This window comes from Giraffa tippelskirchi, chromosome 12 (genome assembly GCF_054371585.1).
Source record: "Giraffa tippelskirchi isolate mGirTip1 chromosome 12, T2T-mGirTip1v1.2.pri, whole genome shotgun sequence".
In the NCBI taxonomy this organism is placed as follows: Eukaryota; Metazoa; Chordata; class Mammalia; order Artiodactyla; family Giraffidae; genus Giraffa; species Giraffa tippelskirchi.
Window position 1 is genome coordinate 118,015,368 of NC_137286.1, and position 26,689 is coordinate 118,042,056.

The 26,689-nt window shown below is 39.9% G+C and overlaps 1 protein-coding gene across 16 annotated transcripts in view; it reads right to left on the minus strand.

Moving 5' to 3' along the window:
• Window positions 1-7,950: 7,950 nt before the first annotated feature.
• The window catches only part of TBC1D4 (TBC1 domain family member 4), a 207,556-nt gene continuing 188,817 nt past the window's right edge, over window positions 7,951-26,689 (minus strand). For 15 of the 16 annotated variants that reach the window (XM_081549935.1, XM_081549931.1, XM_081549932.1 and 12 more), the window contains 4 exons: window positions 21,910-22,069; window positions 19,138-19,307; window positions 13,897-14,073; window positions 7,951-10,365 (listed from right to left, as the gene is read on the minus strand). In XM_081549935.1, the coding sequence (XP_081406061.1) occupies window positions 10,132-10,365; window positions 13,897-14,073; window positions 19,138-19,307; window positions 21,910-22,069 (741 nt within the window). In that variant the 3' untranslated portion in view covers window positions 7,951-10,131. Of the gene's footprint in view, window positions 10,366-13,896; window positions 14,074-14,790; window positions 14,810-19,112; window positions 19,308-21,909; window positions 22,070-26,689 lie in introns of those variants that run through there. The other variant, XM_081549936.1, reaches the window with a different exon arrangement.

Below are 26,689 nucleotides of genomic sequence, written 5' to 3' on the forward strand. Positions count from 1 at the left end.
TTCTGGTCTGCAATCTTTTCATACAGCAAACACAGTGTATTCATTTGATTTTTTTCATATCTAGGACAGTTGATTCAAAGGCATACATGTTTGATAATAAACTTAGCTTCAGAAGAAATGGGAAGAAAAACCAAGCATATTAACTGATTCATGTCACTGGTACATCTCTTCCTGCCTTGCCCTGTGACTTTAAAATAAGTGCTATTAAAGTACTAATGAATGCTCTAATTACATAGCTTTAATAGACTTATTAAACAGTGAATGGTGATTTCTTCTCATAAGTACCCAATTTACCACAGAAAAACTAATAAATTTGAGGCCAGAGAGGACTCAGACAGAGTGATTATTGGCCAGACAAAATAGAATATAAATGTATAAGGAAAACTGAATGTGCCCAAGTAATTCCCACATTTCATTTTGTAAAGTTCCTGAGATGTTCCTGAACTTAGACTGTAAGATGTGTGTTTAACTGAAATGGTTGTTTCTGATTAATATCATGTTGTACTGAAAATAACATTTGTGAATGTACAAATTAACTCAGCTTGAGAAGGGAAACAATATAAGACTCCATAAGAATTTTACTTTGCAAAAGACAACTTGGATGTTAGAAATATTTGGGTATCTCTTAGAAAAAATACTCTTTCCTTGTGTTTTGTAAAGCAGCAGAATTTTTAAGAGAACCAATCTGCCCAACATCCAAGCTACACATTCTAGGGTTCTTTTTGTATAATGAAAACAATTATCTAAAACAGGTGGGAAGGGGGGGGTGGGATGAACGGGGAGATGAGGGTTAGCACACAGTTCAGTCGCTCAGTCGTGTCTGACTCTGGGACCCCATGGACTGCAGCACGCCAGGTCTCCCTGTCCATCACCAACTCCCAGAGTTTACTCAAATACATGTCCATCGAGTTGGTGATGCCATCCAACCATCTCACCCTCTGTTGTCCCCTTCTATTCCCGCCTTCAATCTTTCCCAAAATCAGGGTCTTTTCAAATGAGTCAGTTCTTCACATTAGGTGGTCAAAGTATTGGAATTTCAGCTTCAGCATCAGTCCTTCCAATGAATATTCAGGACTGATTTCCTTTAGAATTGACTGGTTTGATTTCCTTGCAGTTCAAGGGACTCAAGAGTCTTCTCCAACACTACAGTTCAAAAGCATCAGTTCATCAGCGCTCAGCTTTCTTTATAGTCCAACTCTCACATCCATACATGACTACTGGAAAAACCATAGCTTTGACTAGATGGACCTTTGTTGGCAAAGTAATGTCTCTGCTTTTTAATATGCTGTCTAGGTTGGTTATAGCTTTCCTTCCAAGGAGTAAGCATCTTTTATTTTCATGGCTGCAGTCACCATCTGCAGCGATTTTGGAGCCCAAGAAAATAAAGTCTCTCACTGTTTCCATTGTTTCCCCATCTACTTGCCATGAAGTGATAGGACCGGATGCCATGATCTTAGTTTTTAGATATATACACTTAGTTTGTAGATATATACATTACTACCGTGTGTAAAACTAATAGCTAGTATGAACCTGCTGTATAGCACAGGGAGCTCAGCTTAGCGTTCTCTGATGACCTAGACAGGTGGGATGGAGGTGGGGTGGGATGGGGGTTTGGGAGGACTGTCCAAGAGGGACGAGATATATGTATACATATAGCTGATTCACTTTATTGTACAGCAGTAACTAACAACATTGTAAAACAATAATACTCCAATACAAAAAAAAAATTTAATGGTTGAAACATATCGCTTACCTTAATGAGTTTGCTCTAGTTCAGGGCCCTGAAGTTTCAGCAATTGATTTCATTAGCACACAAACCACAGATTCACCTCTCATGGGTAGACTTCCAAAGACTCAGTCCTGAGACTGATGTTTAAAATCAGAAGCCCAAAGAGAAATTCACACACCCATGTTTCCAGGACCGTTACTCACAATAGCCAAAGGTAAAAGCAAACGAGGTATCTACTGACAGGTAAATGGGTAAACAAAATGTAGGGCATGCATACAATGCAATATTAGCCTTAGAAAGGAAGGCAATTCTGATGTATACTACATATGAAACATCCTTGGAGACATTATGCTAAAATAAGCCAGTAACAAACAAACAAGCAAAACTACACTGAATCCACTGAAATGAGGTACTAGAGTAGTTGAAATCATACAGTCTGAAAGCACAATGGTTGCCAGTGGCTGGGAGGAGGGATACGAAATTACCATTTCAAAGGTACAGAGTTTCAGATTTGCAAGATGAAAAGATGGCTGGATGGTGGTGATGGTAGCAGGAGGTGAATACTTCATGCCACTGAACTATACACTTAAAAATTATTGATGCTAAATTTTATGTGTATTTTATAATTTTAAAAATTTAGAATTCCTGTTTTTAACTTACATAGAAAAACAGACTCTGGCAGGGGCTCCAGTATCTGTGCTTGTGTAACTAGCCTGGCTTCTATAACACAGTGAATCGCTAAATCATATATGAAAGACTGCTCTCAGGACATACATTCAAACAAGGCGAGAACAACGAACTGTACTTTTGGGGCCTCTGTCCAACACAGACACATCATTCTCACGTTGGGAACAGACTTGTGAGAGCCAGCCAGAACACTAGGATTCTGGAGGTCAGGACAGGCTGTGTCCATTTTAACAATGAGGACAGCTTTGCCAGGCGTCTTGGCTAAGGTTCTGTCCTCTGGACTGCCTAAACCTGCCTGGTTTTCTTTCTTCTGTCTTTCCAAGACTAATTAGTCCTCTTCTGATTAACCCTATCATTCTTTAGCTCTGTGTGTGTGTGCTTAGTCACTCAGTCACATCCGACTCTTTGCGACCCCAAAGACTGTAGCCCTCCAGGCTCCTCTGTCCATGGGGATTCGCCAGACAAGAATACTGGAGTGGGTTGCCATGCCTTCCTCCAGGGGATCTTCCCAACCCAGGGATCGAACATAGGTCTCCCACATTGCAGGTGGATTCTTTACCATCTGAACCACCAGGAAAGCTCTCTTTAGCTCTATAAATTATATTCAGTTAGATCACAGTTGAAGCTTTCAGACTCAAGTGCTATTCAGTCTAAAGTAACCTTACAGATGAGAGCAACAACTGTTGATTTCACCTTAAAAGATCTCATGTTTCCTTATATGAGGTTTCAGGGGATATTTCCTTGGAATGCCCAGGTATTGACATTTATAGATTTTACCCATGGTAGTAAAACAAATATTTAGTTCAAAGCAAACCTTTTCCTCTGTTTTATACTATTGGTACTGAAGGTCAACATTTAAGTTCTATTCTCAGGAGCCACCAATTATCGTATGAAATGTTGATGGGAATTACCAGGAAATCTGAGACAAAACACAGCTTAGGGAAAGGGGGGTCAGAGTAAGAAAATAGAAATGAAGCATGAGATACAACACAAAAGGATAGAGAGAAAATAAAAGTGTGTGTGTTATGGAATATATGTGTATACAACAGATAATACTATTGAATGCCCAGCAGCTCCCAAATCTCACCAACACAACCTGTTGATAAATAGAGCTGAGCTTATTATCATAGTAAGGGAGAACACCAACTCTACAGAGCTCTGCTTGTATCTCAGAAGCCAAGTTTAGTTTCAGGTAAGTATTTCAATGTAGAACTTGATTAAGACTGATAAAGATCAGGATATAATAGTTTAAGACTGGTGAAAGAGCAACGTGAGAATTCTGAAGCGAGGAATTCAAAGTGTTTCGGGTATAAATTTTCTATTGAAATGCTGAAGGGTCTTTTGGAAGTTCCTGTAGTGAAAAATGAATTAATTTGCCTGAATAAGAGTCTCTCAGAATAGTAAAATTATGCCAATGAAAACAATGCAATAGTAAAATCATGTTCATGTAGCCTACAAGCTGTGTAGGGTATATGATCTCAGTTCTCAGTATAATATATATATGTGGAAATATTTAATCTGTAATATACTTTATCAACTGCTATATTACACAGCTCCAAGGACCACTGTCCATATCTGGTATGGACAATATGGACAATAATGTCTGGTAAATAATGTTCCTGAATTAGCCAACATGAGAGCCCATTATAGCTGTAGCATGTATTTAAATAAGTTTAAGGTAGAGTCTAATACACTGCATATGACAAATTATTTATAGCACATACCATTTAGCATATACTTATGATAAACATAAAGCACCTGAGTCCCTTTACAACTTAATGAAATATCACTCCATATATTCTGATTTTTTTTTTTTCCATAGGAACAGTGAATTTGTCAGGTAAGAAACTACTCAAAGAAGCTAGGAGAGAGACATTTTTGAGGTTCCAACATCTAGCAAAGTACGTGACCCATACTACGCCACCAAGGAACACAAATGCTAAATAATATTACGCCTACCTCTCAATTGACCTAAAATCCATTAACATGGTTTTTTTTTTTTTAAATAACAGAGTAATGATGATGTTAACTTTTTAAATATATATATACATAATCCCCTCTGGGGGCACTGAGTCCGTCAGCAGGACCCTCAGGGTAACCAGTGACCTTACACCCTGGGCTATAGTGGGGGGGTTCAGTTCCTCCCACAACACAGTACAGACGGAAACGTCCTGAAGGAGCGGGCCAGACAGAGTACAGGGAGACAGGAGCAGCTCTGGAGTGCCCAGGACAAGAAGCGGCCAGTGCAAAGCTAAAGAGCGGCTGGTTCAGGAAACGAGATGGAGCTTAACCATTTGACTAGAGCAGAGGACAAGTGACAGAGACACACTCATGGAAGGCCAAGTGTGTCACCTCAAAGACTGGATGATCCTGGGAAGAAGGAGGAGCCGTGGAAGGGTTTTAAACTGAGAGTCACGTTTTATAAAGGTCCCTCTGCCCAAGGTGCGCGCAGTTCGGGTACGTGGTAACAACCCGTATCTGGACAGGCTCCCTTTGCCATGCCCTCTAAGTAGGATTTGTGGCAAATCTGGTTCCGCATAGATCAAAAAAAACACCAAGTAGCTCAACATCTGTGACTCTGGAGCCCCTCAAAATGGGGGCTGGTCTCAGTTTAAACCCCAGCAAGGACATGAACAAGGCACCTTACCTGCAAGAGCGACGGGGTGGTCAACGAACCACGTTCTTCTTGGATGCACAGCGAGCCAAACGCTGAAATGCCGAAGTTTGCACCAGAGAAAGGGCTTGTCCCAGAGACAGCAAAAGAGGAGATGGCAGAATAGACCTCAAATGTGCCTCGCAGGTGAAGGGCTCGGGATGAAGGTGAGACGTGGGGAGCGTGGAAAGCCAATTAGAGAGAAGGAAAACGTGCGGTAATTGTCATTCTGCGCAGGCGCAGCTAAGCTGCACGCTTCTTAAGAGAGGACCCGTGCTCTGTGGGTGGAGTTTTTGGCCCTCTGAAATTTTACCCATCTGATACTCACACATGGCCAATTGGAGGAGTATTGATCCCAGCAAGTCCTAAGCAGCTGGAGCTCTAACTGGACACAGCTGATTCGAAGTTCCTGAAAACGAATTTGCACAAATGTCATATTGTTTAGGCTTCCTGACGCTTGAAAGATATGCAAGTTTTCGTAAAAACAATTAAATTTGATTAGTGTAGGCAGGTTAAATTCGTTATGAAGTAAGTTGTAGTTTAACGGATCAGGCTTCCCAGGTGGCTCTAGTGGTAAAGAACCCACTTACCAAAGCAGGAGACATAAGAGACACGGTTAATCCCTGGGTGGGGAAGATCGCCTGGAGGAGGGCATGGCACCCCACTCCGGTATTCTTGCCTGGAGAATCCCATGGACAGAGGAGCCTGGTGGGCTACAGTCCTTGGGGTCGCAAAGAGTCGGACACCACTGAAGCAACTCAGCAGGCAGGGATCTGTCTGGTGACTACCCTTGGTTTCAGGGATTTCAGGGGAAAATGGACGAATATTTAGCAGACAAAGCTAGCAGATCTCAGTGATCAACTATGTCAAAGAGAGAGAAGTCTAGGCTGACTTGCTTTCCCAAGGTCACTGCCACAGACCAGGCTTTCTCTATATTTTGGCCTAGCTTTTGAATGCATTCACTTGACTTCAGTCTCTCAGGCACCAGCTTCTGTCCAAATATACTAAGTGGACTGGAGCAAATCGAAGCATGTCTCTTGCCAGGTTACTGGCCTTAATGGCTCCCATCTCTCAATAGGTGAAGTTCAAACTCTTTCAAAATATCGGCTAAGACCTTCCTGATGAGAGCCCTTGCTTGTCAGGAGACTTGTGTCCCACCACCACCCTGCCCCTCTTCGACCCCTCGCCATGGGAACACTAACTGTCCTTTGGGATTAAGGAATGAGTTGTGATCTCACAAATATGCCATCCTTTCTCATTCATCTATTGTTCAACAGAGCCCACTCCACTTCTACTGGCTCTTCCAGGCTCAGGGAAGGCATCACCTCCTTTGAGGACTTGCCACCCACTCCAAAGCACTGTGAGCCCCTCCCGGCAGCTTGCAGGTAGTAAGTCTGGCCTGGATTACCCAGCATACCTGTTAGAGTGTAAATTCTCTTGTTTTCTAATTAACTCCTTGCAACTACACCACAAGCTCATGGAGGTGAAGGACTGTATCTTCTCCACCTCCGAATACTCAGCATCTAGCTTGGCTTACAAAAACTATTTGTTGAATGAAAAATAAAAGGGGAAGAGCCATGACTCAACCCCCACCTTAAATCTAGTGCTTTGCTCGACATATCGCAGCAAATAAGAGTGATCCATCATGGTAGAGCACTAAATAATTCAGATGGCAGATTTCCTTTCTATAATCTATCAGAGTAAAATGGTGACATGGTGATAAAATGGGTAAATTAATCTGGATATTAAGAGACCATTCTATTAATACTTTTGCCTACACTGACTCCTCAAAATGCTTAATTACATGTAGTGCAAAATATTCCAAAGTTTTAGTCCTAAAGTTAGCAAGAAGATACAGTATCCATTTATTGAATTACAAACACACTTGAAAATATTCTGATGATACTTATTTTATGTAAGCACATTCATATCATATCAATAAATGCCCTTAATCTTTTTACCGAGGAGTTAACTCAATTTTAATTTTGTGTTTTCTTATCCTCTTTCTCTCACTTGCTATCTATGTGGGTAAACAGAAAACAAAAGGGGTAAATGCAGATCTGTCTGTATGGTTATCTTTTGTCTTTTTATACCTGTCAGCAAAAGATTCCATTGGGAAAGCAGCTGAAAATTAGTAACGGACAATGTTCTTTCATTGCAGCCATGAAATTAAAAGATGTTTGCTCCTTGGAAGAAAAGCTATGACCTACCTAGACAGCATATTAAAAAGCAGAGACGTTACTTTACCAACAAAGGTCCATCTAGTCAAAGCTATGGTTTTTCCAGTAGTCATGTATGAATGTGGGAGTTGGACTGTGAAGAAAGCTGAGCGCCAAAGAATTGATGCTTTTGAACTGTGGTGTTGGAGAAGACTCTTGAGAGTCCCTTGGACAGCAAGGAGACCCAACAAGGCCATGCTAAGGGACATCAGTCCTGAATATTCATTGGAAGGGCTGATGCTGAAGCTGAAACCCCAATACTGTGGCCACCTGGTGCGAAGAACTGATTCATTGGAAAAGACCCTGATGCTGAGAAAGATTAAAGGCAGGAGGAGAAGGGGACGGCAGAGGATGATATGGCTGGATGGCATCACCGACTCGATGCACATGAGTTTGAGTAAGCTCCGGGAGTTGGTGATGGACAGGGAGGCCTGATGTGCTGCAGTCTATGGGGTCCCAAAGAGTCGGACATGACTGAGCGACTAAACTGAACTGAATGTACTTTCATAAATGTTTCTAAAAATTATCTTTGTTGTCTCTGATTCAAAGAATTATCAGTGAACAAATTTTAAGTAGCAACAATCCAACCTATGCAGATTTTGTGAAGGACTCTAACCAAGGTCTTCTCTCTTATTACAAAGGTAAAACCAATAAGCCAAGGAAACAGGCAGCAATGTATTTATTGGAAATGAACTAGACATTACATTAACCAAATGAAGATGTAACAATGCATGAAGCATAATTGGTGCAACATTTAAAAGATCACAAAATAAAAAGAAAATTCATTTTCAAAAGAAATATTGTATCCAAGGCAAGCCCTGAACACCATAATACAACTGATAACATTGATTGTGAAGATCCAGAATAAAATTTAATCTGAACAACTGAAAGAAAAAGTTTATTTTCCCAACTTGAAGTTTCCTTGGCTACCACCTGTGTATCATACACATCAGGTAATTTGCATCACCAGACAGTAACCAGATGATATTTATCATATTCCTCATAAGAAAATACCTCTCCTACAAATAGAGAACTTTCAGGGAAATCCAAGCAACAGAACAGTTGGTGGCCCCAATTGATTAGGTCAGCATTTTCTAGAACCTAGAAATTACATTAACTTTACTAGTAAGACTTCATCTTCTGAGAAACTGCCTGGATGAGAGGGCCTGCTGATTGTGACATTACATTTGCTACACTACACTGAGTCACTACGTTCCACTGAGTAACTGGGCCGACGGGGGTGGGAGGGGGTGTTCAGATGCTTATCCACTCATCAAACGTTTCTGAAACCTTTAGAGCTTTACTTTCCTACTCTGTAATACATTGTAGCTTGTGTATAACAAACTCCCTTTGAAGAAAATTATCCCAGATAATCCATCTGTGATAATACAAGTACTGAAAAAAGCAGTGATGAAAAATATTGTTTGGAAAGGCAAAATTGCTGCATCCACTTTCCGAGGCACTGTCATAGAATCATCTCTGAAATGGAGAAATTCAATGTGTAAATTAAAACTGCTTTCCTTCCATTCACCCAGCATGCATGAATGTCTGCAGAATTGTAGGTTTTAGAAAGGCTTTCTCCTTCCCTTCCCATGGATTTCAAGTTTGTTTTAAACATTCCACAGTTCTCATAAACTCTCATGTGGAAGGGGAGGATGATTACAACCTTATCAGACCTGTCAATTGCCAAAAAAAAAAAAAGTATCTCAACACAGTATCTCATCTTCATTTCCTTGCCTTCCATTTAAGGTAGAGAGAACTAACACAAGAGCTCCCACATTTTAGTGGGAAATGGCAAATCCTTGTCACTAACTATGGCACCAAGTAGTTTATTCAGGAGAAATTTCAATAAAAAGGTAGAAAGTTAATCTAGACAATTTATGCATGCTCAGTCGCTCAGCCATGTCCAACTCTTTGTGACCCCATGGACCGTAGTCTGCCAGGCTCCTCCGTCCATGGGATTTTCTAGACAAGAATACTGGAGTGGGTTGCCATTTCCTACTCCAGGGCTAGAAGACAAGTTAGGTCCTAAATTAATTTTTAAGGACTGATATGTTTAGTTTAACAAAACGCTGGTCTAATTTACTAGAAAATTAGTAATGTTCTCTTTCACCTTGAGCTGGGTGGGCAGACTTAGCCACAGTCTTGTTTCCTCCTTACACACAACTAAAGTAATGCCTGACCAGACTCAAAATGCATGTAGATGTGACATGCTCATTGGCACAAAGCAGGCAGCAGGGGAAGACCCCTACTTTCCTGAAAAACTCAGAGGAGCTTTACTGGCAATCAGTCATTTTCCTCATATATATATAATGTCAGGAGATTTTAAGACAGATGCACATAAAGTTACACAAATGTTTCCACCTCTCCACCACTGAGTGAAACATGCCATTCTTTGGAGAAAAAAATACATTCATTTTTTAAAGTATATTTCAATATACAAAGATGTTCTAGCTTTGTTTCACTACAAACTGATTTCACACGAGTCCAAGGGGAACTTCACTTTAACTTCCCTTTGGTGTGGATTTCATGAAGTTTTGATTTCTTTTTTTAAAAAATTGCTCTAAATATGCATCTACTTTTATCTGAAAGCATGAACTCTTTATGTCCATTTTATATATATGTACATAGTCAACAAGGACAGCAAAAAACAGTCTACATATGTACAATGGTTTAGAACTGGCATGCTCTGAGGAGAGCAAGGGCCACTGGCTCTGACTTGGGCTCAAACCAATTCAGTGATTGTCAGCTCTGGTGTCCAGCGCTGGGCCAGCAGCATGCAGACTCCCCCAGACTGAGGCATCCTTGAATGGTCACGTCCTGCTGGGGTGGCAAGTCTTTCATTATGGCTTGTTTCCTGTCTTGGTTTTGTTGTTAGGGTTGCAGTTTAAGTCTGTCAGCAGTGGTTCGCAATTGGCTAGAACATCTGCAGGCAGCAGCTTCCGGATCTGCTCCACTGCCTTCTGATAAGCCGTCTTCTCCTGTTCCAGGGTCCGGATCAAAGACTTCATTTTGGTCTCTCTGGTTAAAAGATTTTCCAGGTTGGATTCCAAGGTCTGAATTTTAGCATGAGCTATCTGTTTGGAGCCGAAAAAAAAAAAAAAACAAACACAAAAAACACAAAATCCACCAAATCAAAAATCTGAAGATTTTGGTTCATCATCACAGCAGCAGTCAGAACTTGCATATATTAGCTAATCATATCATATTACTTAGTACAATAGTATAGGAAGCAAATACTCTGAAACCATCCATGACACGGCGATTTTTTATGGTTCTCAAAAATATAACTAGAGTTGTAACAAACTACATCTCATCTCACTGAATCCACCAAAAATGCAATATTAAATCATCATCCCTCAGTAGTGAGGGTATTCACTCCACACACAGGTCTTCGTTTCGAGTGACTAGGATCTGACAGGGAAAAACAGGAGATTCCTGACACTGCCCTAAGGTGTTAAAAGAGGTTTTTTGCCCTCTGAGAGGAAATACAGGATTTGCTCAACACATACATGGGATCTTATCAGTTTTTACAGGTGTTGGATGTGCCCACATAACTTGGGAACCCAGAGGTGATGATAACATTGAACTGTGAATGAAAACATTTGTAACCATTAATAAAAATCATTATAACATAAACCAGGGGCAAACCCACTTTCCCTAAATAAAGAAGTGTTCAACTAATCATCACTGAAACATCCTAGTAATAAAGGACAATAGCGTGTTTATTTTTCTTTCTGAAAATAGACACTGTTGTCTCTCTTTAAAAAAATTTTATTGGAGTATAGTTGCTTTACAATGTTATGTTAGTTTCTGCTGTAAAGTGAATCAGTTATACATATACATATATTCCCTCTTTTTTTGGATTTCCTTCCCATTTAGGTCACCACAGAGCACTGAGTAGAGTTCCCTGTGCTATGCAGTAGGTTCATTAGTTATATGTTTTGTACATGGTACCCGTAGTGTATACACATCAATCCCAATCTCCCAATTCATCCCCCTCCCCCTCCCCCACCTTGGTATCCATCACACAGACACACACACAAAATCTACAAACAATAAATGCTGGAGGGCTTTCCTGGCAGCTAAGCTGGTAAAGAATCTGCCTGCAATGCAAGAGACTCCGGTTCAATTCCTGTCCTGGATCTGGGAGATCCCCTGGAGAAGGGACAAGCTACCCACTCCAGTATTCTTGTCTAGAGAATTCCATGGACAGAGGAGCCTGGCAGGCTACAGTCCATGTGGTCACTGATTCAGACACAACTGAGCAACTTTCACTTTCATATAATTAACACCTCAAACAAAAATATAATTTGGTAAATAAATGCTGGAGAGGATGTGAAGAAAATGGAACCCTCTCATACTGTTGGTGGGAATGTAAACTGGTACAGGCACTATGGAAAACAGTATAGAGGTTCCTTAAAACACTGAAAAATAGAGCCTCCATATGATCCATCAATCCAACTCCTGGGCATATAACCAGTGAAAACCATAATTCAAAAAGATACACACACCCCAATGTTCACTGGAGCACTATTCACAATAGCCAGAACATGGAAGCAACCTAGACGTCCATCGGCAGAGGGATGGATAAAGAAGATGTGGCACCTATATACAATGCCATAAAAAGGAACTAAACAGTAGCATTAGTAGAGATGTGGATGGACCTCGAGACTGTCATACAGAGTGAAGTCAGTTTGAAAGAGAAAAAACAAGTATCACATAATATCGCTTATACGTGGAATCTAGAAAAATGGTATGGATGAATTTATTTGCAAATCTTGTTTAAAAAATTATCTTTAGCAATGGAATAACGCAACATCGTTGGCTTGTTTTTAATTGGAAAAGGCACAAAATGTTCTATGGGCCAGAGCTAGTGTAGATGAAATGGAGGAGACCAGCGTTTCTTCTTGGGAAGCACTCTAGGAACCCCTCATTTCTAAGCTATTTCTCTCCCAGCTATCCTTCAGAGGAGTTACCACACATCAAAGCAGGGTTTCAGTGTTCCCTAGTTCGGAGACATGAAACCAAGGAGCCACTGGGTACTTCAGTTCTAACTCAGAATCTCTCTCCCCACACTCCCTACCCCCTACCCCCCTGCTCCCTGGAAGCTTCCCTTTCTCACCTCCCCCTCCTCTGACCACACTGAAGCCCCACTGCTTGAGGCTTGGATACACAGCACACTTCATATAGGTTACAGATGTGCAATATTACTTTTACACTAAATCACTTATCACATTTGTAAGAGTGCACTGATAAATAAATACGTAGTTTATATTCTGAAGTAACCATGAGAGAGCTCATCCTTAGGTAGGTTGATAAGGAGTCTGGGGCCCTTGAGGAAAAAGGGGTCCAAGGCCTTAGAGAAGGAGAAAAGGGGTCTGAGGCTCTCAAGGAGAAAAGAACAAATGTTTTTTCTACATTGCTTTGTCTTAGTCAATATAACACTGTATCTTGCTCAAGGACATGTTTCTCCTTAACAAGAACCTGCTGACTAATCTTGTTATTTTAAGAGGTATATTATGGGAGTGGGTCTGGTAAGACCTTTCTTTCTATTGTTAGCTCCAATCCTGTTATCTTAAAATGCAAATTGTGGGAGTGGGTCTGGTAAGACCTTTACAACCTTGAGACATTCTTTTGATTTACTGTAATAACCAATTGAAAAAGTATATAACTCCCTTGCTGAGACTAGTGAGGGGGGCATTCTCCATCCCCCTTCTGATGTCTGTGTCTAAGAGGAAGGGGTGCTATTTCACTTTAATAAAACTCTGCTACACAAAAGCTCTTGAGTGATCAAGCCTGGTCCCTGGCTAAATCTTCTTTGGAGATCACCACATTAAACTATCAACTGTAAATTCCTTCATGGCAAGGATTACATGTTACCTGTTTTCATTCAATTCTCTCTTTTCCATTTCTGTGAGTTTTACTCTAGACAGTTCTCATCTTCCCCAAACAGATTTCTACAAATAATTGCTAGCTGGTCTCCCTGCCTTCTCTCCCCATTCTAATCTTTCCTCATCAAGATTTTTCCAGGTTTATCTTTCTAAAGTATGGTTCAAAAATTTTGAGATTTCTCTCTCAACATGATTAAAGCTGTACTCTTCTTGACCCTGAAAGTTATTTACAAATCTGCCTCCATCATGTTTACCCCACTTCTCCCCAATGTAAATCTTAAATGGATTTAAGTTTCCTCTAAGTTGTGCCATATCATCCGGCTTTCAACACTCCCTACTCCTCACTCATTCCTCCCACCAAGCCTCTAGAGTCCAACTCAAGCTCCAAGACCTCCAGAGATTTCCCCGTTTCCTCGAGTCAATCCCTCCCAACTTGAACTTAAACCAAACATGTGCAATACCAAGTAAGTTTTGAATCAGATTCTGCTCTGAACTGCCACTTAATTATTTTGTGAGAGATTTTCTCTCCCAACTGATACTTAAATCAGCATGCGCATTTGTAGCATGCGCATTTGTAGCCCCCAGGGCACTTGGACACAATCTGATACACAGGTCAACAGTCAGCCACACCACAGCTCTATCCTTCCTGGTATGGTTCTATGCAGGAGAGGAGGCACTCAAGAGCTTTTCTTGGTCAAATCGTTATCTCTTTACCTGTAATTTTTCTAGAAGGTCCATGTTTTGTCTTTTCAGTTGGCTGTTGGCCCTCTCCAGCTTCTCCATGGGTTCGCTCTCCTCGCAGGCATAGGAAGATTCTTGGAGTTCATCCTGTAGCACGTGATACTCCACCTCATAGGCATGTAACTGTTTAGAAATATCCATCTCAAAAACCTGCAGTGAAAACAGGGTCAGTCTGACCTTCAGGATGTACACAAAGACACATCTGTGTTTCTAAGGTACTTCATGTAGATTTCCCAATATTTCTTAATGAGCAACAGCATGACATACCAAACAAAGGGAACTGTAACAAGTGTGACTGTCAAATACGGACAAACAGATGATTTCTATACAATTGAAACATTCTCATGAGGAGGCCAAGACACTAGAGAAAGTTAATGTCCAAAGATATTTTGCAACCAAAATATACATAATCTAGGAATGGTCTCCAAAAGTGTAGCCTACCAGATAAACATGAGTTACTGAGTAACTCTTATCCAAGCTGGAGATCATTTTTGCTGGTTAATAACCAAAACTGCATAGGGTATTTCTATAATAGTAAGATCAAAAGCCCTTCTAATTATTTGTCAAGGAGGTAGAATGGGCTTGTACTAAATATTTTCATCCATTTTCTAATCCATGCAAGTCTCTTAGAATTCACTAACATCCTACCAGAGAGAGAATCTTTAAAATTGCACACCATGGGAACTATACATACATATTCAATCGCTCAGTCATGTCCAACTCTGTGACACCATGGACCGTAGCCTGCCAGGTTCCTCTATCCATGGGATTTTCCAGGCAACAATACTGGAGTGGGTTGCCATTTCCTTCTACAGGGGATCTTCCCAACCCAGGGATCAAACCCGCGTCTCCTGCATTGGCAGGTGCATCCTGTAGCACTGAGCCACTTGGGAAGTGGGCACTGTACAGAGCTGTTTAATTGCAGCTGCTGCTGCTCTCCCATATTGTCATCCATTAGGAAGACAGTTTGCTTCAAAGTTAGAGGACAGGTAACTCCTCCTTAGTCTAAACTTGCAAGAGAAAGTGAGCTGCCATTTAAGCACTGGTATCCACACTAACACTGTTGGGAGAGAAGAAACCACAAAAAATCTCACCGATACTTGCACTACTACTATTAGAGATAGTCAAATCTTAGAATTGAAATATTTCAAGACAATATAGTCATTCTTTTTAAATAAGAATATTTTTTCCCCTACCGAGTGAGTATGAACACAGTGGACTACTGCTGCTGCTGCTGCTGCTAAGTCACTTCAGTTGTGTCCAACTCTGTGCGACCCCACAGACGGCAGCCCACCAGGCTCCGCCGTCCCTGGGATTCTCCAGGCAAGAACACTGGAGTGGGTTGTACTATGCAACCATTAAAAATGAGAGCAGGGATATATTTATTGGCATGCAAAAATGTCCAATACTCTACAAATATTTTAATAAAAAATTATTACACAACAGCATGTACAGTATAATTAGAGATTGTAAGAGGATGTTTAAGATGTTTTAAATCTCAAGCTATTGAGATTTGTAACTTTACTTTCTTCTTTGTGCTGTTCTGCATTATTTGCATTTTTATAGTAAATAAAACTCATCAAAATCTCCTTTAATATTAACAGTTCATTTTTGTTCAATTGCTAAGTTGTGTCCTACTCTTTGAAACCCTATGGACTGCAGTTCGCTAGCTGCCCCTGTCCTTTACTGTCTCCTCGAGTTTGCTCAGATTCATGTCCACTGAGTTGGTGAAGCTATTTAACCATCTCATTGTCTGCTGCCCCCTTCTCCTTTGGCCTTCAATCTTTCCCAGCATCAGGGTCTTTTCCAAGGAGTCAGCTCTTCACATCAGCTGGCCAAAGTATTATTCCATAGTTAATCAATTCTATTGGTTAGAAAGTTATCTCTAATATCAAGTTCAAATCTACCAGCCTATAACTTCTATCCAATAACCATAGTAATAATCTCCAAAGCTAGGCAATTCCCTCATTAATCTTAGAAAAGAGAGGTGATCTAACTTCAAATCAGACCTCATCTCTCTCTAAAACCACAATCTCTGACTACTTGCCAGTCCCAAAAGATATTTCTGAAGAATTAGGAAATAAGTGAGTATGTAAATAAAATTTATATTTTTCTATTTCCAGAGCATCTAAACAAATAAAAAATATTCACAGGTATTTACAGAATAATCTGCTTGTGGTTTCAATTCCACACATGTGGTAGAAAGAAAGTTTTACATGTAACAAAATGAGTTCTTGTTATAGACTGAATGATACAAAATTCTTCAACTGAGTTGGTTACATTTACCCCTAAAAACAATGTTATTTCCATTCTGTAGAGAAGGAAGTTGAGACTCAAAGAGGTTGCCCCCACTTGCCCAAAGCCACACAGCTAGTAGATAGCTGAACACTAGTACAAGATCTCAGACTCCTTTTCTCTTGCTCTAAACTCTGTTTTTTATCTGCTATCCCAAGGGCCTCTTGGAAAGTGGTAACTTTTATCAGTACTCATAAGGCACGACTGCTTTATTTACAAATCTGGTCTTAAGTATATTCATGTCATCTGAACAACAATATATAACTGCCTCTTACCTGGTTCCTATGAAGAATCAGGGACTAGGTATATGATAATGCTGATTACCCTCCATTTGCTTCCATTCTCTGCCCTCATCCATTCTCGGTACCCTAGGAGGCAGACCCCTCTGACCTGCATTCCCCACACTCTCCTTCCTGCTGACTTCTGGTTCAGTTCAGTTCAGTTCAATTCAGTTGCTCAGTCATGTCCGACTCTTTGCTACCCCATGGACTGTAGCACGCCAGGCTTCCCTGTCCATCAACAACTCCCGGAGTTTACTCAAACTCATGTCCATTGAGTCGGTGATGCCATCCAACCATCTCATCCTCTGTTGTCCCCTTCTCCTCCTGCCTTCAATCTTTCCCAGCATCAGGGTCTTTGCCAATGAGTCAGTTCTTCACATCAGGTGGCCAAAGTAATGGAGTTTCAGCTTCAGCATCAGTTCTTCCAATGAACACCCAGGACTGATCTCCTTTAGGATTGACTGTTTGGATCTCCTTGCAGTCCAAGGGACTCTCAAGAGTCTTCTCCAACACCACAGTTCAAAAGCATCAATTCTTTGGCACTCAGCTTTCTTTATAGTCCAACTCTCACATCCATACACGACTACTGGAAAAATCATAGCTTTGACTAGGCAGACCTTTGTTGGTAAAGTAATGTCTCTGCTTTTTAATATGCTGTCTAGGTTGGTCATAACTTTCCTTCCAAGGAGTAGTTCAGTTCAGTTCAATCACTCAGTCGTGTCCGACTCTTTGCGACCCCATGAATCACAGCACACCAGGCCTCACTGTCCATCACCAACTCCCAGAGTCTACCCAAACCCATGTCCATCGAGTCAGTGATGCCATCCAACCATCTCATCCTCTGTCGTCCCCTTCTCCTCCTGCCCCCAATCCTTTCCAGCATCAGGGTCTTTTCCAATGAGTCAACTCTTCACATGAGGTAGCCAAAGTATTGGAGCTTCAGCTTCAACATCAGTCCTTCCAATGAACAACCAGGACATATCTCCCCTAGGATGGACTGGCTGGATCTTCTTGCAGTCCAAGGGACTCTCAAGAGTCTTCTCCAACACCACAGTTCAAAAGCATCAATTCTTCGGTGCTCAGCTTTCTTCACCGTCCAACTCTCATATCCATACATGACCACTGGAAAAACCACAGCCTTGACTAGATGGACCTTTGTTGGCAAAGTAATGTCTCTGCTTTTAAATATGCTATCTAGGTTGGTCATAACCTTCCTTCCAAGGAGTAAACGTCTTTTAATTTCATGGCTGCAGTCACCATCTGCATTGATTTTGGAGCCCCAAAAATAAAGTTTGTCACTGTTTCCACTGTTTCCCCATCTATTTGTCATGAAGTGATGGGACCATATGCCATGATCTTAGTTTTCTGAATGTTGAGTTTTAAGCCAATTTTTTCACTCTCCTCTTTCACTTTCATCAAGAGGTTCTTTAGTTCTTCTTTGCTTTCTGCCATAAAGGTGGTGTCATCTGCATATCTGAGGTTATTGATATTTCTCCCGGCAATCTTGATTCCAGCTTGTGCTTCATCCAGCCCAGCATTTCTCATGACTTCTGGTTGGGTATATATAGCCAGTGGTAAAGGTCATCAGGAGATCAAAAGGGGCAGAAGAAAGAGGTTGGGAACTTCTTCCCTGCTCCTTCCCTGTCTTGCTCACCAAGACCACAGCAACCTCCAGAGAGTCTGCCTCCAGACTTCTGGCACTCACTGGGCCTGGCAGCACGATCATATCCTCCTTCTCCTGATCCAGCACCATGGATATGAACAGTTCCTTCTGTCACTGGTTCCTGAGCACCTGGACATCGTGTCTTGTTCCCTTAACCTTGCCTGCACTCCTGTAAATGGTACCCTCCTTTGAGTTACTAGAGGTAGACTCTGTTTCCTGCAAGGGACCCTGACTAATAAAGCAAGTCTCATTTAAGCCTCACAAAACCTCTTGGGTCAGAAGTGTCCCATTTTGGAGGTGAGAACACTAGGGTTCAGAAGGTTAGAGTGAGGCGTACAAGACAGACAATTAATAAAAGATCTGGAAGTTGATGGGGAATCCAAGACTGTCTAACTCTAGTCCTCATTCCTGTCATGTGTACTCCTTATATATTTTAAAACAGAATTGGTGGTTAGATGCTGAAGAATCCACCTGCCAATGCAGGAGATTCAGGTTCGATCCCTGTGTGGGGAAGATCCCCTGGAGAAGGGAATGGCAACCCACTCCAGTATTCTTACCTGGGAAATCCCACGGATAGAGGAGCCTAGTGGGCTGCAGTCCATGGAATCATAAAGAGCCAGACACAACTAAGTGACTAACACACACAACAATATTACAAAGCTGAGCGAGTCTCAGCTTATTCATTTATTAGGTCTTCCTAACTCTCTCAGTTCTATCTTCAGTCTTACCACCGGTCTAGATTGAAAAACTCATGAATCATCACAGGCAAGGACCGAATCACCTTGCCTGGGCACAGCCACACAGACAATGTCACAAGGAGAAATTACACAATAGTTTCATTTCTAGATAAAATGTATCTGTCAAATTTAAAAACGGTCAAGCAAAATACATGTTTATGCTAAAACATTTAATAATATAATTAGTAAAGAAACTGCTATATAATCTTATACCTTATTATTACCATTTAAATCATACCTGGGTGATTATTTTTTCCATTTCAGATGAATTCATTTCGGGGAGTGTGATTTTAAGGAATTCAACAATATTTTCAAAGTTTTCACATTCCATTATGAGTGTCTCTTGGTTGCTCAGCAGGCTTAGGGCAACCTTAAATATAACTTCAGTTCCCTGAAGAAAAATAATATCTGAAAAAAAGATATATAATTTTCATGATCAAAATTATGCTCCTACTATTGTAAAAACTGACCTCTGTGTATTAATGGGGTTTTTGCATGGTTGTGTGTGTGTGTGTGTGTGTGTGGTGGTTGTTTTAATTATAGCAACAGAATCACAGAATGGTTTGCAAAATAAAACTGGTCAAAATAACCTAGATTTAAAATAAATAATAATATGACCAAAACAAATAAACAGTTGTTTAACTATTCTTCTTACTTATTTAGGAACCTCAGATAAGGTCAGGGTAAAAACGAAAAAGATAAATTATATATTTGTTTGTCCACGTATTTATAATTTTTAGTTGCAAATTTAATGGAGACTGATGTTTAGGTATTCTTCGTATTCTTCATGAGGAGAATACAAAAACAAATCAACATAATCAATAGCTTAGGATTATGTACTCTCATTACCATAATAGAAAACTACAAGAACCAGTTAATATGTAATTAAACCTGTGCTAGAGAAGAAAATTAAATAAAAAAATAACTTTAAAAGAAAAATCAAAGTCAGTATATAACCTAAATCAGAAGAGAAAAGGAAAGGCTACTCTAACTCTGAAAGTGAAAGTGAAGGTGCTCAGTCCTGTCCAACTCTTTGCGACCCCATGGACGGTAGCCTACCAGGCTCCTCTGTCCTTGGAATTTTCCAGGCAAGAGTACTGGAGTGGGTTGCCATGTCCTTCTCCAGGGGATCTGCCTGACCCAGGTCTCCTGCACTGCAGGCAAACGCTTTCCATCTGAGCCACCAGAGCCTCACCCTAATTCTGAACTTTGCTCCAAACAAACGTAAACACACAATAGTTTTGAAAAGTACTAAATAGTTTTGTATGAGTGTTCCTCTCAATCCATGCCCTTCTGTAGTCAGTAATAAACAAGAGGGGGTTGTTAAAAATGAGGGAACCATGAAACCATCGCTTCAAACATGGTCATTCTTCTTTCTCACATATCTTTCCCTTTGCTGACAGTCTCTGTTCTTCGCTCAATTCTAAGAATGGAGTGGCTATTGTAGAGCTGACAGCATTATTCATATTCTCTTAGCACAAAACAGATGACTGGGGAGATATGTTTCCTGAATTCTGATATCAAGCTTCCTAGGTTAAGTCAGAGCGAGATACCCTAAATATCATTTTAGATTTGATAAGTTATTTCCTGAAAAGCATATATATAAATGAAAGGATTTATAGAAGGCCTATAAGTAGGAACCCAAGCTCCAAAGAAAACTTCCCTGGAGAAAAAGCAGTCATGTACGCTCAACGAAAGAAAGGAAATTTGCTAAATATTTGATTCTGCGCATCCTCGTTTTACTCTTTTGCTGCACTTCGTCTATACATTGTACCAGCACTAACGCAGTGTCTAATTTTTAAAACTACAGCCGCCAGTAAGAAGAACACGGTACACTGTAATATGGTGTTATGTATACATATTACATGTATTAATATATCTTTGGGCTTCCCTGGTGGCTCGGATGGTGAAGAATCTGGCCACAATGCAGGAGACCTGGGTTCAATCCCTGGGTTGGGAAGATCCACTGGAGGAGGATATATCTTCAAAATTGAAGTTTTTCCAAATAACATTTTTTCCCTCTAACTATACATTCTCTTTATTCTATTTCAGTTCATTTTTTTTGTCAATCCTAGTAATGACCTACAATCAGGCCAACACTTACAATTTGACCAAAAGCTTCAATTTAGCAAAGGCACAGTTATAAATACTGTCTATTTGTACTATGGATGCCAGATAGATGAATGGAACATAAAAACCGGAAACCTCTTCTGAGGTCATCAAGCTCTTAACGTTAGAATAAACCTCTGGTAAAGAGTAGTTTTTTAAAAAGATGGTTTGCTTTTTAAATAACAGATTTAGGCAAACCTAACTAAAGAGGTGTGATAGATTTACAAGTCTCATAAGGTAACATAACCTGTGTCACACTCGCTTTTTACTACACTGTGGAGCAAAGCAGCAACTCAACAACTTGCCCTGGGTCCAAACACCTGTGCACCCAGTGTAAGAGATGGGCACCACCCCTGTACTGGCATGATAGGAGGGCACTTAAAGCAATAAAACAGGAATTCCAATTACCTTGTTAACAATAAAAAGTCACATTAACAAGTGCCATTAGAAACAACATTGAAAGAAGTGCTTCCATTAACCCAGTCAGAGAACATGCTTCCCTGTGTTTTAAATTCAGGTTGAAGAGGACAACAGGGAAGGAAAAGCAAAAGAGGTAAGAAAGATGTGTATAAAAATCTGAAAACATTATACAGTAGAAATCCTTAGTTCATATTTTTTAAAAATTATACTGTGATTTTTTTTAGGTATAAATGAAAATAAGAATTCCATTATAGTTTACTCAAATACAGGAGCTCAACTCTTCTTCTTTCCCTTTGCATTTCAATTTAAGACCAATATGGTTTCAAATTACTTTCAGAATGGAGCCAGACATATTTATTAAATTCCATTAGCAATTTGTGATTCTGTGTGATGCTAGATAAAACCATTGGAGCACCTATGGCTAGAAGGATACTCCTTGGAATAAATAACACTGTTCCAATTGATCATCGGCATCTCTTACCAAACACTCTGGCTACAAATCCTAATGGAAACTGAGAGGCAAACAATGTGAGGAACCAGGGGGCAGCATAAAGACTGGGGCTGATTTCATTTTCTTCAAGATGATTGTAGAGATCTCTGTGATAATCATGAAGGAGCCTGGACAGCTGGTACATTTGGATCTAAAGTTAATTTGGAGAAGAAAAATAAAATATTATGCATTTATCTGAGTGCGCATAAAATAAATACTGTTTAATTTCATTACTTTAATATTTAATAACTAATTAATGTATATTAGACCAAAAAAAGCAGTATTGTTTTATTATTATGTTAAAGTTGACAGACCCAAGTTCATTTAACTGAGATCATAAAGCAAGTCACTGTAAGTCCATCTACAACTAGAGAGCATGTCTCTAACACGTGTTTTGGTATGGCCATGTATACATGGAAATGGTAATTATTCCTCCTGTAGGAAGGTATGGCTTTTAGAATTTAATCAGAACTGTCCTGGCTCAGGACTCTCATGGAAGGTCCATTCTAATTTCAGATCAGTTCCAGAAAAGCTTCCATTCAAAAGAATCTACCACATCTAGTTCAGAAGCAAGACCTTGTCTTTCTTTGCTGGGTCCAGCATTGGATTTATGACAGAACCCACTAGGCAATCTGCACTGCTAGGATACTGTCAGGCTTAGAAGGTTAAGGAGCCAGAAACCTGAACTGTGATTTCTAATACCTAAGATATTCCAGCACCATATTTTCTCTTGACAAAGGAGATTAAAGCAAAAAGTGCAGTCCAAATGTTTATAGTACTAAAAGAAATTATTTCACTTGGCTACTGAGATAATTACTAATATTTAAAAAAATATTATAAAGACAGCTTATAGTAACTTTTAAAGTCTTACATGTGGGTAGTTAAAAGTAAAGCAGTAGCAAATAATAAATCTATGATTTGTGCTTTAATTTAAATTTTTATCTACACAGTAACAGATTGAGTGGTGACTCCTTGATCAGTTACATCAGCTTAACTTTTTGGTGTGAAATACATTCAACATTTTCCTAAATCTAGCAGAACCTCTTTCTCTAGATATCATCAAAATATCACTCTTAAGTAGTATAAAAATGGGTTAAAATAACCAACTATATTATGAATTCAACTGTTTTTCATAGCACAAAACTAAAAATCAAAGTACTATACACAAATATAGCAAATGTTTAATCTCTATCTGTGGAAACTAAGGTTCCACACAAGCTGTAAAAGGAAAGAACTACAGAGCCACTGGAAGTCATAAATATAAAATAAGAAGTTTAGCAGCAGTCAAGCAAAGAGGTTTAAAAAATGAGATTATAATCTCATTAAGTCATGTTGAATAAACATCATATATTTATTTCCATTAGGACACTTACAGTTTAGAAACTAGACATACTGGGCTCTAAGTATTGGTGTCATTGGTAGTACAAAAATCAAAGACGTCTAATTAGCAGAATAAAAAGAAAGCCTATCATCAAAAACATTCTGTCCCTGTTCATCCATGACCTTAACACAGAAACAATATATATATATTTTTTATTAGAACCTTATTTTTTCCCTACATTCTAAACTGGGGGTTAAGAACGTTTCTTCCATCAAGGTATACTTACATTAAATTTCTTTTGACAAATAAAATGTAATTCAGTCTTCCTTCCAAAGAAACTTTCATAACAAGATGCCATTTGCTAATAATACATAATTTTTTCAATTCTACCTTAGAAACAACATGAAAATCTTCCAATGGAAGAGACAGAACTGGAGGGAGGGAGATGCAGAGAGTGGGAGGCAGGGGCGGGGGGAAGCAGAGACCAAAGACTTCAGATAAAAAGATGCTTTACACTTAGCATAGAATAGAGCAGATACAAATATGATGGGCTGTCCATATTTAAAAGAGCCCTCAACCTCCTCATTTTTCAGATAAGGTGAGTGCCTGCTGGAGAGAAGGAAAGATATACCCATTTGAATGCAGAGTTCCAAAGAATAGAAAGGAGAGATAAGAAAGCCTTCATCAGTGATCAATACAAAGAAATAGTGGAAAAAATAAAATGGGAAAGACTAGAGATCTCTTCAAGAAAATTAGAGATAACAAGGGAACTTTTCTTGCAAAGACGGGTACAATAAAGGACAGAAATGGTAGGGACCTAACAGAAGCAGAAGATATTAAGAAGAGGCGGCAAGAATACACAGAAGTACTATACAAAAAAGATCTTCATGACCCAGGTAATCACGATGGTGTGATCACTCACCTAGAGCCAGACATATTGGAGTACGAAGTCAAGTGGGCGTTAGGAAGCATCACTATGAACAAAGCTAGTGGAGGTGATGGAATTTCAGTTGAGCTATTTCAAATCCTGAAAGATGATGCTGTGAAAGTGCTGCCCTCAATATGCCAGCAAATTTGGAAAACTCAGCAATGGCCACAGGACTGGAAAAGGTCAGTTTTCATTTCAATCCCTAAGAAAGGCAATGCCAAAGAATGCTCAAACTACCACACAATTGCACTCATCTCACACACTAGCAAAGTAATGCTCAAAATTCTCCATGCCAGGCTTCAACAGTACATGAACCATGAACTTCCAGATGTTCAAGCTGGATTTAGAAAAGGCAGAGGAACCAGAGATCAAATTGCCAACATCCACTGGATCACTGAAAAATGAGAGAGTTCCAGAAAAAACATCTACTTCTTCTTTATTGACTATGCCAAAACCTTTGACTGTGTGGATCACAACAAACTGTGGAAAATTCTGAAAGAGATGGGAATACCAGACCACCTGACCTGCCTCGTGAGAAATCTGTATGCAGGTTAAGAAGCATCAGTTAGAACTGGACATAGAACAACAGACTGGTTCCAAATCGGGAAAGGAGTACATCAAGACTGTATATTGTCACCCTGCTTATTTAACTTATATGCAGAGCACATCATGAGAAACGCTGGACTGAATGGAGCACAAGCTGGAATCAAGACTGCCGGGAGAAATATCAATCACCTCAGATATGCAGGTGACACTGCCCTTACGGCAGAAAGTGAAGAAGAACTAAAGAGCTTCTTGATGAAAGTGAAAGAGAGTGCAAAAGTTGGCTTAAAACTCAACATTCAGAGAACTAAGATCATAGTATCCAGTCCCATCACTTCATGGCAAATAGATGGGGAAACAATGGAAACAGTGAAAGACTTTATTTTTCTGGACTCAAAAATCACTGCAGATGGTGACTGTAGCCAGGAAATTAAAAGATACTTGCTCCTTGGAAGAAAAGTTATGACCAACCTAGACAGCATATTAGAAAGCAGAGACATTACTTTGCCAACAAAGGTCCCTCTAGTCAAAGCTATGGTTTTTCCAGTAGTCATGTATGGATGTGAGAGTTGGACTATAAAGAAAGCTGAGTGCCGAAGAATTGATGCTTTTGAACTATGGTGTTGGAGAAGATTTTTGAGAGTCCCTTGGAATGCAAGGCGATCCAACCAGTCAGTCCTAAAGGAAATCAGTCCTGAGTATTCATAGGAAGGACTGATGCTGAAGCCAAAACTCCAAAACTTTGGCCACCTGATGCAAAGAACTCATTGGCAAAGACCCTGATGCTGGGAATGATTGAAGGCGGGAGGAAAAGAGGATGACAGAGGATGAGATGGTTGGATAGTATCACCGACTTAATGGACATGAGTTTGAGTAAGCTCCAGGAGTTGGTGATGGACAGGGAAGCCTGGCATGCTGCAGTCCATGGGGTCGCAAAGAGTCAGTCATTACTGAGTGACTGAACTGAACTGAACTGCTGTGCCCAAGCTCACACTGTGCAGGTAATCAGAAATCGTTATCAAGTAACCCTAAGCCTGTTGCCACTTCCAGTTCTGAACATCATATTGATTAGAAAAGAAACACTTTCTGTTCTAGAAAGTAGAAAAGTGTTGCATCTCACTTTACAGATCAAAAGGCTCTATTTTCCAGTTAAGATTCCCAGTCTCATGGCCTGTAAGAACACTGCCCTCAAAGATTCTTAAACATCTTCATTTTCATAACTATGGACAGGAAATATTTCTTGGTAATTGCAGGTCATATTAAATCAACATATAAATCCAATGTATATGAATTTTTATAATGTCAAATTGATGAGGAATTTCTTCAAATTGGAAAAAGGTTGCATTTTTAAAATGATATCTGTATCTACCCTTTTAATTTATGAATCAAGACCATGCGACTCCTTTCTTTGAAATTTTAATGGCAGATTCCAAACTGTGACTTCTGAAAATCAAAGCTACTGAATTCTTACAAGGGTACCAAATGCTTCCTCTCCAATATGGCACAGTAAAAGGTTTAGAAATAAAGTTAAAAATAAAACCTTCCATAGTCATTACTATTTCACTTGTGGAATGTTTATAGACCTATGAATAGTCATCAACTAGGAATCAACTGTCAGATGGTAAAGAATCCGCCTGCAATATGGGAAACCTGGGTTCGATCCCTGGGTTGGAAAGGTTACCAACTCCAGTATTCTGGCCTGGAGAATTCCATGGACTGTGTAAGTCCATGGCGTCACAGAGATGGACGTGACTGAGAGACATTCACTTTCATGAATCACTGTATTTCATTTTTCTATCCTGAAATCAGGATTTCTGTACACCCTTCATAAGAACTCATAGCTGAAACCCAACATTGAGAGCAAAGCCCTATCTCCCTGCCAAAAATTCCATCTTGAAGAAGTATTAATAATAAAAAATGTAGCACTTCCTCTCCATTCATTCTCTCAAGAAAACGCCACTTACTCTAACATTCATAAA